General features: G+C 39.3%; 1 protein-coding gene across 1 annotated transcript in view; it reads left to right on the forward strand.

Annotated features, from left to right (window-relative positions):
• The window catches only part of LOC308403984 (transmembrane protein 132C), a 310,199-nt gene that overhangs the window by 88,278 nt on the left and 203,128 nt on the right, over window positions 1–18,793 (forward strand). Inside the window, exons 2-3 of the mRNA XM_080893797.1 lie at window positions 9,952–10,370; window positions 11,249–11,826. Of these exons, the coding sequence (XP_080749923.1) occupies window positions 9,952–10,370; window positions 11,249–11,826 (997 nt within the window). The remainder of the gene's footprint in view (window positions 1–9,951; window positions 10,371–11,248; window positions 11,827–18,793) is intronic.

Below are 18,793 nucleotides of genomic sequence, written 5' to 3' on the forward strand. Positions count from 1 at the left end.
ATTCTGATGACATCATCAGAGATTATTTCTTGGCCATTGTTTCTCCACAGCCACAGAAGACCTTTTACAACTTTTCACATGTCGATCAGTTGTGCCTATGACAATTACAGCTACATTAACCATTACAACCAATGGAGTTCCCCTAGAAGATTAAAAGTATCATTAATACTAGCGATAAGAGATCACGCAGGACAGTATAAGGAGGGACAGACAGCAAGAGAAAAAGAGATAGAGAGACCACCAAAATAAACTCTATGCTCATGATGAATGGGCTGCTCAGAAATAGAAAACTCATCCCTCTCTCATCCCCTCCATCCTCGTTCTCCCTGTTATCTCTTCTCCTTAACCACTCTTTCCTTCCTTTCTTCCATAACTCACACCATCTCTATTTATCTCGCTGTATGTGTCTGCAGCTCTTTCAGTCTCCGTATTTCTTTCCGTCTCACTCTCTCAGATAGTGTGCCATCTGTGTGATCAATGGAGTTCATTCTTTTCAAAAAATTCTACCATGATAGATTTTCTTTCCCGTGTTGTGTCTGCACTGAATGAAGCAAAAGCAACCTGATGTTTTGATGCTTTTATCAAACACTTAAATTTGGACATTTGGTGGATTTTAACAATTCCAAAATATGTAACTGCTTTATTAGAAATATTAACGTTTTAATAAAATCACAACTACTTTGCTAGCCATGCCTAAAAATTTATAACGTATACTTTTTTGTTTAAGTCTAGAACAAAAAGAGACAAAAGCACACACACAATAACAACAATGGTAAGACTGGCAAAGAGGAACAGAAGATTGAGACCATAGAGGGAACTTGACAGAATTAGTTGGCTGATGACTGTCACACATGAATGGAAATTGCAAGTAACGGTAATTGGGTAGCATGGTTTTCTCCTGTGGTCACAAGACAAGAATCCTATCAGCTTTTCAATAGTATTTTAATTTTGCCACCAGAGAATACAAAGTACTACATCTACTACTACATCATACATTGTAACCCTAAGAGTTGTTACAGGATAGAAAATTGAAGCAATTAAATCAGGGAATTGCAGCATTGACGGATTTCACAAGTGATGCTGGCTGCATCACAGAGTGTATATCACATTCTGTGAAAATACCATCTTACCAGCTAACACTGTATGCTGTTTTGTGAACAACAAACCGCAGATTGCTAGTGACCTGAAAGAACTACTTAATATAAAAAAGAAAGAAAAAGGGGAAAAAAAGCCTCAAGGTCTGGGGACAGAAAAGAACTGAAAAGGGTGTAGAATGACCTAAGGGTGAAACGGAGGAAATGCAAAAACTCCTACAGGTGGAGGCTGGAGGGCAAACTTTAGCAGAACAACATGAAGGGTATGTGGAGTGGAATTAATAAAATCATTGGGTTCAAGTGGACAGAGAGACGAGCACGGGCAGCCTGGAGAGAGCAAATGAGCTAAACAATATCTTCAGCAAGTTTAGTTCAAAGGCCTGTGCTGCCTCCTCCATCACACACACACTAAGTTCCACACAACCCCCCAATACCTTCCATTATTTACCTTTCTCTTTTGCTTACCCCCAAGAGATCTTACCCACATGTGATAAACCACCTCCTACTTGACTTTGACTTCTAGTGAGGTTGCAAGACATCTGGAGAAACTACATCAGGACAAGGGGCTCTAAGGGCCTGTGCTAGCTGTCTGTCTGTGATTCACATTTGCATCCTGTCTGCAACCTGAAGCAGGAGAAGATACCAGTGTTTTGGAAAACGTCATGTTAGAAACTGAGACCCCAGCGGTACAGTCACACTCATGAGAGTCATAAGCTCACAAGCAGGAAAAACTGTGATTGGAGAACATGTAAAGGGGCGACCAACCAACCACCAAAGTGACTCTGATAGTTCAAGATGGCAATAAAACAGCAATAGACTCAGAATGCTATCAGCTTGCAGTCAAATTGGGTCAAATTGGCAGGCAAAAAAATCAGTGTAATCACCAGGTAAACACCGATCTTTCTTAGTCACAAAGAGGTTGCCATCCTAGTTTTGCTGTAGTGTTACTGAACCATTAACAACTATTGACCAGGTGCCATCACATGACATCTGATTAAGGTGCTGGAGAGACTAGTTTGAGTTATTTTGAAATTGCAGGTGAAAACATCTCCAGTTAACAAATAGACCAAATCTGTAAATGGATGACACATTAATCTACATGCTGCAGAGAGCATGCTCCTATTTTGGTAGTACCAGCTGCTTTGTGAAGATCAGGTGCATTTAACACCATTCAGCCAGCTACTGAGCGAGAACCTACAGGAAATGGCAGTAAACACATCCGCCATCTCGTGGATTACAGAGTACCTGACAGACAGGCCATAGTATGCAAGGCAGTCCTCTTTCTGACTTGGTGATGTGCTCCACAGGAAGATGTGCTGTCTATTTGTGTTCACCTTTTTACACCTCAGACTGAGATGTAAGAGGTACTGAAGCGGACATCCTTCAATGTGTACAGCAATGTTGGCAATTTTCTACCAGTCAGTTATGGGGTACATAGCGTTATTTAGAATCATTCTTGTAGAATAAGTCAATGAATTTGTAAATGTGTGTTTTGAGTGGTCAGTAAGTAGAAGCCAGTCCAGTCCATTCCATAGTAAATCAGGAACAACATTTTAAAACAATTTGACACATTCTGCTTTGGCAGTGAATGGCAACCCTGAATCACATCAGATACATAAAGATGGATTATGCATCTCAAAATGTTTTCATATTAAAGTTCTCCCTCCATTTTTATGTATAACAATTTACTTTAATATACACTCTAGCCTTTTACTAAGCTGTCTAAACATTCATCATTCATCCACACAGTAACCGGCACTTTTTTAAACAAGGCTGACAATGAAAGATAGTCTTTGTGTGCATGTATGCCTGTGTGTGTTTATGTGTGCACCTCTCTCTAATTAAATTTAAGAATCAGACTCAATATTTAACCAACACAATATCGGGCACTGCTGATAACATTGTCAAATCTTGGTATCTGTCCTTTTCACTCATACCCATCTGGCTTTTCTCTTGCTCTCTTTCTTTCTTTCTTTCTTTCTTTCTCGCTTTTCCTGCCCTACACGCTTCACTGTGTTTTGATTACTGGCTGAATTTGTGTCTTTGTACTTGGAAATAGAGCAGGATGGGCATTTTGAGAGGGGGAAGAAGGATCACAGATGGGCCTTGTCAAATCTCTGTACATCTGGCCTTCTCCCTGGCCAGTTTTCTACACAGAGAGACACAGAATGATCTATACTAATATTTCATGACCATTTTGTTAATCATGATCATGCATGCACAAAGATGAATAAGGGACAGGGATAGTTCTGAATGTCATATAAACACATACGCATAGTTAACCATGCATGCCCATGAATGAAACACGCACACTCGAGTGCTCATAAATACACACACACACACAAAGACAAACTGTGCAGCAGGACACAGTGGGTATGGACTCCTGTTGTGGTTTATGGTTGCCAAATAATGATGGCAGGGAATCAGGATCATGCCAGGTTTAAAGGTAGCCAATAGCATGTCAGTATAAGGATGACAGAGGGCCAACTCTGACTTGTTGTATAGCGCCACCAATTGATGGTGTGTCTCTTTCCACTGAAAGCCCTTTTTATAGCAATGCATCTTTAAAAAATATATAGATTTCCTGTATTTTGGCATTTATTTAATTTGTAACTCGGGTTTATTAAATTGCCCCCAAAGCTGTGTTTTTTGGGGTGCAAGGCTGCTACCAATCACATTGCAATCAAACATTGATCAGTGTAACAGTGCAAATAGGACAATATTACATTAATATGCAAAGGAACTTTTTTTCCCCCAATTTGTTTCTCATATTTTGATGATGTTAATGACTCCATCCAAGGGTCAACTTTTGTCTGCATGAAAACGCTCTGCATGCACGTATGTTTATCACCTGTCCAAGGTCCCTTTCCTAGATTGGGACATATGCTTCATAGAGTCCTGTGGACACACACACACACACACACACACACACACACACACACACACACACACACACACACACACACACACACACACACACACACACACACACACACACACACACACGACATACATGCAGCAATATGCACCTCAAAGGTACTCATAATGATAGAATAAGAATAAAGAAAAAGGAAACCTGGAGCTTACTAAGAAAATGTACTGATTATATGACCACATGACCTATCTGCCAGACATGATTATTTCGAGCTATATCAGAAAACCAACTGCAGGTACATTTCAAAGGAGCTTCTTTCCGCCAATGACTCTCAACCTCCAAGAATAATAGGTATCAAAATATGAAGTGCTTATCTCCATGCTGCAGCCATAAATCTGCATAATGTGGCATAATGTTGATCTCTAATACTACATGAAGTTTCATATCAAGTAATAAATATGACATCACCTTCATAGGTTATTTTTTATGGAATAAACCAAAGCACTGAAGATCAATGAAATAAGTATTTTTACATATTCTAAAAGCCTCTTACATTACACAGCCAACGACTCAAGACTGAATAGGTCAAATCTCCTGCATTGTTTGTAATATATTGAAGAAAAAGGTGTTGGGTAAGCAATAAAGTTCTATATTCGACAAAGTTTGCAGGGTTAGGGCAGTTTTCTGACTTTCTCCTTTCCATGTACGTTTGAAACAGTTCTGCCAGAAACCTCTGCTACTCTTCTGTACTCTCAAGAAATAAAGCATTTTACTGTACCTTTAGTGGTACTAAGGCGTATCTGTAGGTACGTACCATCTATGGTACTGCAAATGTACTCTCAACAAGAGTCTTAAGCCTAAAGAGACCCACCTTTAACCTCTGGTGATACCTAATGTATTGGTGCAAGATCTGACTTTTTTTTTTTGTTTTTGTTTTTTAAAAGGTAAAAAAAAGAAACTGGGTACCCACTAATTTGTATGATATATTTAATTTTTATATTTTTGTATATTTAAGGACAGAATTTCTAGGTGAAGTCAAGTGGCAGAAGGCTTCCACTTGGGAATCTGCTTTTCACAGATGATGTGGTTCTGTTGGCTTCATCAGGTGGTGGCCTCCACCTTGCACTAGAGTGTTTTACAGCTGAGTGTGAAGCAGCAGGAAGGAGAATCAGCACCTCCAAGTCTGTGGCCATGGTCCTCAGCCTAAAACTTCAGGGTCAGGGATGAGTTATTGCCTCAAGTAGAAGAGATTAAGTATCTTGGGGCCTTATTCATGAGTGAGGGGATCATGGGAGTGGGACATCAACAGATGGATTGGTGCTGTGGCTGTGGTGACGCAGACACTGTACCAGTCCATCATAGATGTCAATCTTCTCACCTATGGTTAGTGACCGAAAGAAAGAGGTTATAAACTCATTTTCCCCCAAAAATGAGTTTTTTTGGAAGGGTGGTTGGTCTTTCCTTTAGAGAAAGGCCAACTGGGATAGATGTCCCAGTGGGAGGAGGCCCTGGGGCAGACACAGGGCATACTGAAGAGATTATATCTCTCAGTTGGCCTGTGAATGCATTGGCATCCCCCAGACAAGCTGGAGTAGGTGGCCGGGGAAAGGGAAGTCTGGGCTTCTCTGCCCCCAAGACCCGGCAGCAGATAAGCAGAATAAAATGGATAGATATTTTAATTTTATGTTTTATTTTGTAAAATAAGCAAAGGAAAGTGGAGAAATTTGTGTTTGGCTGATTATTTTTATGTTGTAACAGTACCTCTTGGCAGTATATCATCAGACATTAGGTGCTTGGTGACAAGCACGCCACATTTGCCTGACTTGGTATTGTGCAAAATGAAGTTGCAGCATTATTTGGAGTGAGCCTTAGAATCATCTCCAAATTTAAGGGGATATACAGTGGGGCAAAAAAGTATTTAGTCAGCCACCGATTGTGCAAGTTCCCCCACTTAAAATGATGACAGAGGTCAGTAATTTGCACCAGAGGTACACTTCAACTGTGAGAGACAGAATGTGAAAAAAAAAATCCATGAATTCACATGGTAGGATTTGTAAAGAATTTATTCGTAAATCAGGGTGGAAAATAAGTATTTGGTCAATAACAAAAATACAACTCAATACTTTGTAACATAACCTTTGTTGGCAATAACAGAGGTCAAACGTTTACTATAGGTCTTTACCAGGTTTGCACACACAGTAGCTGGTATTTTGGCCCATTCCTCCATGCAGATCTTCTCGAGAGCAGTGATGTTTTGGGGCTGTCGCCGAGCAACACGGACTTCCAACTCCCGCCACAGATTTTCTATGGGGTTGAGGTCTGGAGACTGGCTAGGCCACTCCAGGACTTTCAAATGCTTCTTACGGAGCCACTCCTTTGTTGCCCGGGCGGTGTGTTTTGGATCATTGTCATGTTGGAAGACCCAGCCTCGTTTCATCTTCAAAGTTCTCACTGATGGAAGGAGGTTTTGGCTCAAAATCTCACGATACATGGCCCCATTCATTCTGTCCTTAACACGGATCAGTCGTCCTGTCCCCTTGGCAGAAAAACAGACCCATAGCATGATGTTTCCACCCCCATGCTTCACAGTAGGTATGGTGTTCTTGGGATGCAACTCAGTATTCTTCTTCCTCCAAACACGACGAGTTGAGTTTATACCAAAAAGTTTTACTTTGGTTTCATCTGACCACATGACATTCTCCCAATCCTCTGCTGTATCATCCATGTGCTCTCTGGCAAACTTCAGACGGGCCTGGACATGCACTGGCTTCAGCAGCGGAACACGTCTGGCACTGCGGGATTTGATTCCCTGGTGTTGTAGTGTGTTACTGATGGTGACCTTTGTTACTTTGGTCCCGGCTCTCTGCAGGTCATTCACCAGGTCCCCCCGTGTGGTTCTGGGATCTTTGCTCACCGTTCTCATGATCATTTTGACCCCACGGGATGAGATCTTGCGTGGAGCCCCAGATCGAGGGAGATTATCAGTGGTCTTGTATGTCTTTCATTTTCTGATGATTGCTCCCACAGTTGATTTTTTCACACCAAGCTGCTTGCCTATTGTAGATTCACTCTTCCCAGTCTGGTGCAGGTCTACAATACTTTTCCTGGTGTCCTTCGAAAGCTCTTTGGTCTTGGCCATGGCGGAGTTTGGAGTCTGACTGTTTGAGGCTGTGGACAGGTGTCTTTTATACAGATGATGAGTTCAAACAGGTGCCATTCATACAGGTAACGAGTGGGGGACAGAAAAGCTTCTTACAAAAGACGTTACAGGTCTGTGAGAGCCAGAGATTTTCCTTGTTTGAGGTGACCAAATACTTATTTTCCACCCTAATTTACGAATAAATTCTTTACAAATCCTACCATGTGAATTCATGGATTTTTTTTCACATTCTGTCTCTCACAGTTGAAGTGTACCTCTGGTGCAAATTACTGACCTCTGTCATCATTTTAAGTGGGGGAACTTGCACAATCGGTGGCTGACTAAATACTTTTTTGCCCCACTGTAAACAGACTTTTCAGTAGTATAATATTCATTGCCAAGAAGCACTGTTACATCAACAAAATAATCAGTTTGCAGATTTTACTGCTTTGTTCCTTTACATTCCTTATGTTACTTTGCTAAGTTAATTTTATATATAATTATATCTATTTGTTTTTAATTTTATCCAGTCATCTACCTGACTTGCATATTAATAACAATTTCCAGTCTTACCCACTATTCAATCCACAATTAATTCCACATGCCTGAAGGGAGGAAACGCTGGAGGCACAGTGAGAAAACATGGCACCATCATCAGATGAAGAATAAAGAGAGTAACCAATAGAGGGTAGATTTTTAGGGACAGAACTTCAGTTTGAGATTGTACAGTAATACAAAGTCATAACCATTATGAATTTGAGAAAAAGTTATAGTTTTAGAATTATTTTTCTCTACAGATTTTAATTTGGTAGCAGCCATATTAAGCTTCACTCCAAAGCTTTAGTGATACAGAAAAGTATCCATCTGTTCTAAACTGACCTGATACAAGATTTTGTGGTGAAGTGTAATGTAAAGCATATTAGCATCTTCAATCAGTCAAATGCTTTGTCTGCTCATTTTTCCAGAAATGTTTCAGTTTTTGTCTTTATCATTTTTTTATTTTTCTCTTTTCTTGTGTTTAGTCGTCTTCCTCTACTTCAGTCTTCTTCCCTTTATTCTATTGCTCTCTTACTGTTCTCTTTTCCCTCTGCTTGTCTCTCTCCCTTTAAACTGTTCCCTATGTGCCCACGCACCATAACCAAACCAGCCTGCTTATTCATGTTTCACTGAGGTATCACTTTATTTCTGTGCTATTATTTTTTCTGTGTAGTCGCCTCGGTATGACTTGCCCCAGACAGCGCTACGCTGTCCCACCCTCATTATATTTTCACACTTCGCTTCCCTAGGACACAAAATGCACACACATTTCCACACACACCAAATGCATTATGTGTGTCTTTTGTTTATGCCAGCTTGGGTTCAATGGAAATCCATCTGTGTGTGGGTTTTTTTTTGTTTTTTTGTACGTGTGTATAGGGAAATGTAATAATTTATTCTTTTTTTGGTGTTTTTACCATAGTAGGTTGCCTTGTAGGTTATTCATTCATGATAGTTTCCACAGTATGCTTATTGTTATCATCAGGACCTGCCATCACTACAAAAACACTGCACTATAGGCATAAAACTTTCGTAAGTAGGTTCAAATTTTTTTTTTAAATTATCTTTTAAAAATGGATAAACATTAGTATATATTGATAGCAAATCAAACGTAACTTTTATTTTACATATATTGCTAACCTGCCAAAGCTTAGCTTAAACAGACAATAAAACACACTGCTGTCACCCTACTCAATCCTGCTAAATCCGAATTGATGGAAAGAAGGAGGCACCTTTCTTAAAGTGTGCAATATCCACTTTACACCAGAAATAAATAATAAGAATCACAGAATATAGTGAAATTAAAATATTTTGAAATACCCTGTACAGTATAAGCAAAACTATTTTAACATTTGGTGAAAAAGTTCTTTTGTAGTAAGCAGCTGGTAAGCAGGTGTTTACCAAAATAAGTTTCCAGGGCATTACGTGCATACATCTGAATCTCTGGCAACATTTATGGTACTGTAACCGAAGACCAAAGCTAGCTTAAAAAAAGAACCATTCTCTTCCTTGACTTTACTAAGCTGTAACATAATGAAATATTTATGGTGGGGGCATTTAGCTTCACAATTAAACAGGTTACAGTAAGTGATCAATTCTGTGCTTCAGTGCATTCCCAACAGTGCTTTCATCAGAATTCCTTGCCCTCTTTGGAACTGAGATACTGCATCAAAACCACAGTAATCTGAGGCTACAAACTCCCAATGTTTATGAAATGTCTGGCAAATATGCTGGAAGATGGATAAAAATTGAATGTAAATATATGGAAATAAACTGCAAAGGAGCAATATGTCATTTTTGATATATGCCTGTGTAAGGCCTTTAGAATAGGGATGAAAAACAGCGATGCATTAATGTAACCTGTGATGCTCAGTCTAACACTAATATATAAAACTGTGAGCTAATGTGTTCGCACATATTTTGCCTTGTAAAGAAACTATAGAGAAATACAGTGTATTTTGATCTGTGTTGGTGGTTTTTAACACGTATGATTTATTTAGAAAAGCTAATTGATGTGTGCATATGTTTATATCAGTATATGTAAAAATGAATAGATAACACAGCCCAGTCAGCCTTGCATTTAAATACTTGAATTTATGTTGGCAGATGATTAGCTGCTTTGGATTTCTGTAAAAACTGAGGCTGTAAACAGTAAACATTAGATATTTGTTTAATGAAAGGAGTATTTTTATAATTCTAATGTTGTTAATTATTTTCTTTTCATTTTTCTTGTCTCCATCCTTTTTCTCTTATGCTTTTTTCTCCTTATTTCTCATTTTCCTCATTTATCACCCATCTCTCATCAGTGTCTGACAGCCCCTCAGTAGCAGCAGGCGGTGGACCAGGCGGAGGGCCGGACATCTCCCAGTCCCACTTCTCCTCCTCTCTTCCCACCTACCTCCCTGTCCAATGCCAACTAAGTGGTGCTGATTCCGCCTTCTTCCTGCGAGAAGCCAATCAGGAGGTTATGCGAAATGGCAGCCTATCATCACGGACTGAGCCATTCTTTCTCCACCAGCTAGAACCAGGCATTTCTGCCCCACACTCTCTGCCAAGTGTAAACTGCAGTTATGGAAATCTGAGCACTGAGCAGCCAATCCCTGTGGAATTGCTTCAAGGTCCACCACCACACCTGCTCCTTTCAACAAACCGTGTGACGTTGAACTGGAAGGTCAAAGGTCAGGTAGTTGTGCCTAAAGTGGGATCAACAAGGCCCTGGATACAGGTATTGTATTGTTTTATATTGTTTATATGTTTTTTCAAACATATACTGACTTAACTTTGAGGCTTCACATACAATACACTTACCCATTCAAGAATCAAGAAGCACTAGTTACATCATTTGGTAATTTATTTACCTGTATGTGCTTGCATTCAGCTTTATTTAATACTTAAAAATTGATTCAATTTATTATTCAATGAAAACAATGTAAATGCACCTGCTCTTAGAGACATGTTTTTTTTTTTTATCCTGTTAAACCTGCTTCAATTTTTTTGGCCACTAGGGGTGGTAGGGAGTAAAGTTGAACTAGAAAGCATCTCAGCAAACACATGTTTGCATATCTGGGAGAAAGGAAGGATATTAGTATTTATCATATTTATATCCATCTGATTGGAGAAGCTCCCATATTCAATTTCTGTCCTCTCTGTTATGGTTTCCTCAAATTCTGAAAGGAAACAGTACAGTTCTGTAGCAGCTAAATACTCCATTATGTTCATAGGCTAGTTGCCCATTTTTTGTGCCATACAGCAGGGAAATGTAAGAGCAGTGAGAGTAAGCCAAAACAATAAAGCTGTGGTTCAGAAAATTAAACCAATGAGCTGTAAAGCTAAGAGGCTGCAGAGTCAGGTGATAATTCTTTATCACTTTATCACCAGGAGAAATACCCTTTACACACAGTAATTTGGTCCAGTGCTTATACAACATAAAAACATTAAGTTGCCCAGCTTTAATGAATAGACGAATATCTGAGATCTGTAAATGACAGGGAAGAAAATGGTTTTATAAAAAAGAGAGACAGATAACTTATAGTCTTTGATTGCGTCTTACTAGCTGTCCAGATTTTTCCATTATGACATTATAGGCTTTTGTTTCTTCTTCAGGTATTATTTTACCTGGTAGGGCGGCGTTGGGATGAGCCTGAACCACCTCCATCATCCCTCCTCCCATGCATCAGGGCCTTGGCCATCCGTGACACTAGTGAAGCAGCACCCTCGGCAGGCTGCCGACTCATGGGACCATCTGGTATCTGTGTTGTCCGTCTGGAGATTCCCCCAGCTTGGTTTACACCACCACAAGTGAGAAAGAGACCTCCTGAAGTGGCGCTACCATCAGTGGATGTGTATTACTCAATTATACCAGTGGAAGGTGCTGGTCAAGAGTGTCCCTCCACTGTTAATGAGCCATGGAAAGCTCCAAGTGCAAACCCTGGGCCACATGGTGGTCTGGCTATGGGCCTTGGGGGGCAGTGGAGCACCCTAGTGGATGAAGGTCTTCAAGACATGCTGAAAGTTGGTTCTGTTGCAATGAGCATGGGCCCTGTTTCTGCCAAAGGAGAAAGACTACAATTAGATGACAATGTGGAAGTTTTGGAGCCTCCCAGTCCTGTTCGGCTTGGCAGAACAGTGGCTTTTGCCATCTACATGAAGACAACTTCAAATACGGAACAGTTTACATTGAGGTGGGAATGCATACACTTTCACTTTATCGTCTGGCTTCGTTTTTATTTGTCATTCTGATATGCATTTCAGTTTCACTCTGGTTCTTTTTCTGTCATCTTCACTTATTTCTTTCCTTCCCATCCGCTCTCTCTCTTCTTTCAACACCGCCGCCTCCCGAGGTTGATGGCTGTCACCTTTGTGTACTCAGCCTCTTTCAGGAGCCAGCAATGCAAATAACAACTTCATGAATATTCATGTGTGAGCCAAGGAGGAAAGAAAACACTGAAAATGAAAAGCAGGAAAGGGAAAGGGTAACACTGAGGGACTTAAGGTTGGGAAGAGAGACAAGTATAATAAAAGGTAAAAAAAAAGTCATGCAAGGTCAGCTACATTACGTTTGTTCTGACATAAGCAGCAGGATGTTTTCAGGTGGCTGTTTGTAGGGGGAATAAAATCTTTTCTGGTGACATAACGTTTATAACCCCTGATCTTGAGCTATTATGGAGATCTGCATTCAGTCTCTGCCTCATCATTTCACTGTCTTTAGGGATTTCAGTTTGACAAATGATAGATGTGCAAATTTATCATTCTATTTAATGTACATCCCAACACACATTGATGTGGCTTGCTGTAGTATTACCATAAAATTGTACTCCTACGAGGGTTAAAACAATTCAGGATATTTTGGGGAGCTTTGTGAACCATGTTATGACTCCCTTTGTCACATTAGGCCTGGCTTACTGTGTTTTAACATTTTCAAAGGATTTCATTTGATTTAGCTAGTGAAGGCTGGACAGGAAAAAGTACTTGGAACAGCTTTAGCTGATGCACATTTCCAAACGATGTGTTGCCTCAAGATATTTTCTGGTAAGTAAGGTGTCTTGAGCTGTTTCCACTCATGTATCAGGAGAATATCAGGATAGTCAAACATTTGTAGTTGTGTTTTCTCACATGTAACACATAGCAAGAGATAGTCAGCCTCAGAATCCTACAACTGGAAACAATCGGTTTGCTTTAGACAGGGCTGCTGCCTGAGTAGAGCTTTCAGGAGGCAACATGTGTGACATCCATTTACTCGTTGCAAATTCACTGGACAATTATCTGCTGTACTTTCACATGGTGCAATAATGTCTGCACGGCGTGGTTTGCACATTTGCATTTGTATGCAAAAATCCTCAGTTCAAAATCAGAACAAGACATAAACGTGCCCTCAGTGGGTCATAAGGTATCGTACTCTTAGTGTTAGTCCCAAGCTTCCAAAAAAGAATCTGTGTTAAATCAAAAATGTGGTTCCAGCTGCAGTGGAGAGTCTTGGGAGACGAGTGAACAGCCAGAAGAACCTTTATTCTTACATGTGTGCAGTTGGACATAACTCGGGCTTGGGAACTGCCATGTTTAAGACAGCCAGACTAACTGATTATATATATATATACTTCCAGCAGGTGATCTAACTTGATGCCTAATTCCTTTTTTTTTTGTACTGCACATTTGGACCATTTATGTTAAGTAAACTGATTTATGTAATCAAGGGACATATTTACTACCACAGACAGTCAAAATTGAGATTGATATTAAGCAAGTCAAAATCCTTTTACCATCAATTTACACTTAATGTGATAGTTCATCTTTAACCGCCACCAAAGTTTATTGTTGTTTACTTACGCTATTAAGAGATATTTTGGAATGGTTGGCATACACAATTGAGTAATTTGCACCACATGAACAGTTGCAACAAGGCTAGCAGGGGAGTCGGTAAAACACTGGTTATACACATTCAGAGTCACCATAAGGAGGCAGGACACAGAGTTGTGTTACTGGGGTTTTATGCATTAACTAAGGGACATAAAAGCCCTGCCTAGTTGGCTCAACAATAACAGCTTGCAAAGCTGGTAATGACAGAACTGTTTATGAAACACTTTACTGTTACCGTCTGATTCTAGTCAAAATGAATGGTCAGCCCCCAAATATTATTTATTTTAACTAAATTAACTGGCAGTTGGTATTGGCAGTTTGGTGTCATGAAATGGCATCCCAAATCATTGTGCACCTTATTGTTATGCATTATCCATGCCATCAATATCCTAACCCTGAGATGCATGCTAACCCTAACCTTTTCACATGTCATTTGACAGCATCAAATGACACCAGATAAAGGTTATGGCTAAGGTAAAGACCAGGGTTAGGACCGATAGTTGAAGAGAGAGATAGAAAATCAGTGAAAAATGCATTAAGATCCATCCATCCATCCATTCGCTTCCGCTTATCCTTTTCAGGGTTGTGGGGGGCGCTGGAGCCTATCCCAGCTGTCATAGGGCGAGAGGTGGGGTACACCCTGGACAGGTCGCCAGTCTGTCGCAGGGCCAACACACAGGGACAGACAACCATTCACACTCACATTCACTCGCACATTCGGATTGGATTATCCAATTAACCTATCCCCACATTAAGATGACAAGTGAAATATAGTCGCATGCTAATCATATGCATTGTTAGTTTAACTAAGCATTTTAAAAATACAAAAATACAGTTTCTGAGGTTATTTTATGATGAAAAGATGTTATAGATCAGTGTTCTTATATCTTCAAACAAATCAATACATTTAGAATTAATAGATTAAAAATACATAACCACCTGCACCAGTTTGTGGAAGCTATCCTGTTGCTTTTTGAATAAAGCTTTCTGCCCAATTGTGTTTTATGTATGTGACTAAAGACTGGCCACTTACGTAGTGCATCAAATGCAAAGTAGACAAGAACTCGTAGGTTTACTTGCTCGATTTACATTGACAGGTAAACAGAGAAGTGACAGCCTACACTCACCACAGATGAACAGCAGTCAGAGTTGTTTCACTTACATTTAGATTATGCACTTGAATTTGATGTGAGAAAACAGAATTCAGTTGACTACAGTCTGCAATCTAGTGGTGAGATTTTACACACAGTCAGTTTGACACATGTTCCTTACAGATACAACTATATCTAAAGTTGTGCATTTCTTTGCACAGCAAATGTGAAGTTGATCTCAGGACACAGAAGGAAACAAGAGGCGGCCAGAGTGCAATGCAACTTGTCTTGCTACCTGCTGACAAACACACACAGACACAGAGGGAAATAAATATTCTACCAACATCCAGTGTTATTTCTCTCTGCCATGAATACACGCATACATCATATGAACATTCATGCATACTGATGATGTTTGTTTTATGTGTGTGCATTAAGTGTGTATTGAAGCACACACCCAAACACAAAAAACACAAACTTACCTGTTGAAGTGATGAGATGTGATGTTTTGGTTCCCCCTACAGACACTTTATCTCTGCCTTCATCGTGGAACACCATTGTTGTGTGTATGTTTATGCATTGTCTTGTGGGTATGCAGTTGTGCCTGGTACTGCTATGGAAAGAAAGTGTATGGAATAAAAATCATCCTTTCCTTTTTTCCTTTCCTGTTATTTATTGTGGCTATCTCGAATTATGCTTTGTTTCTGCTTCCGTTCAGTGTTTTTTCTCTCCTAGGTTTGTCCACTCATTTTTCCACGTTTGAAAAACGTCCAACTTCTATTTTACATATTGCACTTATCTCCTATCTTTATGTCTCAGTTGAGAAATGTGCCTGTTTATATGTGTGTGTGTGTGTCCTACTTGCAAGTCTTGCCCTTTGCCCAAGCAAACAGTTCAATGGATAATCTCCCATGTTAGACGCAGAGTCAGACATGTAATAAGGCTTAAGTGGATTTCATTCCTGTGCGTGAGCGTGAGCGGGTGTGTGAGTATGTATGTGTACGACACATAATAAGCCTTAAGTGTGCTGCATTACGCTGAGGTGATGTGATTATGATAAACTGCTGAAGAGATGGAGGGACACGGAGAGAAAAGGAGTGAGAGAGACATACAAGAGTGAGAAATATTAGAAAATGGAAGAAATGAAAAAGAAAATTATTAGAAAAGTCTTAAGAGAAATGGGTAAGAAGGTAAAGCATTTCACTTGCCTTTCTTCTTCGTACTTCTGAAAAATTAACTAAGAATACGATGGAAGGACCAGTGACAAGAGGCAGCATGTGTTAACTAAATTGGACTGGGCATCCTTCCTGTATCAACTGGCCTTGAGCTTGTAGTCTCACATAACCATACATGATTCTGTCAGTTTGGGAAGAAACTACATGTCTACAGACAATGAGCTCAAACTGTCTAAAAGTGTGGTACTGATTAAGTTACACTGCCAAGTTTTCCTCCTCCAGTTCTTTTTTCCAGTCATAGCTTTTACTCTGGTCATTTTAAATGTTTCATTTTTCTACTACTTTGACTACATTTAAACAAAGTTAAAGGTTTCACCAGATACATCTCTGTTATCACTCAACTTCTCTTTGAACATCCAATGTGGTTTTAAAATAGATAGCTCTCGGTGTGTAATGTTGTTACTACCATGCTGCTTTGAGTTCATTAATATCCTTTTATGGACTAAGAAGAAAATTAGAAGTAAAAATCTATCCATCCATCCATTTTCTTCCACTTATCCAATTCAGGTTCACCAGGGGGCTGGAACCCAGTTGGCTCTTGCTCATATTTTAAACATAACTAGCAGCCACTTTCTCATCATTCAATTTTCAAGTAGTCAGTTTTTTTTAATATTAGTTTTTTTTTCAAAATATAAAAAATACTGTTGTGTAGAAACAGACATTTGACAAATGTTTTTCTCAAACTCCCCTTCACAGAGCAACTGTCTGCTCATTAACCATGTGACTGAGTGAAACGAAACATCATCAACTAACAGAACAGACATGCTAGATGAATTTCTAATTAGTTTTTGACACGCGCAAGCTTGGGCTTTTATAAACAATCAAAGAACTCTGTGATAATGGGTCAAGCATAAATTGACTCTTGGACTCTTTGTGCCTTAGCCTGTATTTCTGAAAGGCAAAGAGGAGAACATGGGGAGGAGAAAACACCTGAGAAAAGAAGCCAGTCTTTTTTTGTGCTCATTGTGTTATTCTTTTTACAAATTTGAGATGGGTTGTTTGTCATAAGTTTTTTTTCTCTATCTTGTTATGTCACTATTTTTCACTTCCATCTTATTAGCTGCACATTCATTTAGGTAACTCATCTTCAATGCTGTGCTCGCTGACGGGTTTCATTTCTTTACTCTGGGCTTTTTACCTCTTTCTTCCAGCATGCTTTTTGTTAAATGGCACATCCTTAAAATGACACAATGAGGAGACTAAGGTCATATGTATCAGATCAGAAAAAAGAGAGTGTTATGTAGACAGCAGAGGTGAACATTGTCTGTTTTTGATCACGCAATCTGTGCTATGGTGTTTCTAGGTGTTTTTCCAGTGTCTACTGGTCTTCAAGTGTGTTTCAAGGTGGTCTTTTGTTTTCATTTCCTTTACTACATCAGTGTCTTCAGTTAAAGTGGCTGTTACTTACTTAGACTTCCAGTCTATTTTCTTCCCATGAGTGAGAAGGACTTATCCAAATGTCTGTAAAAAATTATTTCTGTAAACAGCACTGTAAAAAGTTTGGATAATGGTTGGCCTTGTATGCTATGTTTTTTCAAGGGTAGTCCCATGTTACAAACCTATTTTCCCCAGTTTCTGTGACGCCAAGTTCCACCCTCCTCTGTGCCAGCACCAGAACACATTGTTCTACGTTCTTTGTTAGAGGTTGCTCAACTTTAAAATATAATTATAGGTTGTGATAAAAGCTTGCACATTCTATCTGGCCATTTCCTCGGGATGGATGCTCTTTCACAGCCTTGTTTCTGCTGTTTCTTTTGCCTTGTGCATAAAGGCAATTAGAGTTATTGGACAAACTCTTGAACCAACCCAGAGTATATTTTGTTAATCTAAGCTATTGTTGCAGTCTCTACGATATGGTTTGCACCCTTAAGTAACAAATGATACAAATCAAGAACTTACTTTTTAATTGATTAAATCTGAGATCAGCAGAACAGAAAATTGCTCAAATAAAAAATAAAATCAAACCAGGCAAATTAGTTAGAATCTCTTAGCTCACTAATCAGTGACAGCATTGCCTGTAACTTCAAAAGGCGGAAAATCAGGGCAAAACTTGATGATGAATTCATGTTCGGCGCAGCTCCAATTCAGTCAGCATTCAGCGAAAAGTATTTAATATCGTCTAAATCTGTAAAAACCCTTGTCATAGCATTTTGATGCTTTGAATCAATGATTAGTTGAGCATTTCAGCATTTTTCATCAGTGGGAATGTTGACAGGCTGAGGGTCAAAGTGATTAGTATCTCCCTCATTAAAAAGCTGTCATCTTGAACTGTGCTATCGTTGTTTGGTTAGCTAATTAGTGAGATGATTACTGATGAGGGGATAAATGCCTTGTGTGCGCGCGCGTGTGTGAAATGTAGATAGACAGCGATAGATTACTGAAAGGGAAAGAAGTTTTCTTTCTGCTTCTGTTGTCTGTATATTGTTTATTTTATCTTAATCCATAGACCAATTCAAAGGTGTGCTTTTCTGGAAATTGGAAAGGAAGTATCCTGACTACTTTTACTTAAAAGTGAAAAAGGTAACAATGAAAGTCTGATCTAGAAACATTTCAGTTTTTTTCACACTGTTAGCCACACTTTGGTCTTATTTTGAAAGTTCAACCAGCTTGAAATTAATTTAGTTGCTTCTCACAAAACAATCCTAGTCCTGTGGTTGGACGTACTCCAGCTCCACTGTCTTGTGCAACAGCTGCGAATCAAGCAAGCATTCACTTGGTTTAATTGTTCAGGTGAAGAAATGTTCAAGTAAGCAATCTGGAACTCAGTATGGACGATGGGGTTTTTTCAAGTCGTAATTATAATCCAGAATACAATGTGTAAAATGTACACATTTTTTAAACCTGTAGTATGCTCACCAATTACAGCAGTGCTGAAACTGACACTTAAAGCTGCAACATCAACCCACACATCCTAAACAAATGTCAGGTTTAAGCAGCTTTCAAGAAAAACAAAATCCTTTTTTCAATGA

Source organism: Rhamphochromis sp. 'chilingali' (assembly GCF_963969265.1).
Source record: "Rhamphochromis sp. 'chilingali' genome assembly, chromosome: 10".
Lineage (NCBI taxonomy): Eukaryota > Metazoa > Chordata > Actinopteri > Cichliformes > Cichlidae > Rhamphochromis > Rhamphochromis sp. 'chilingali'.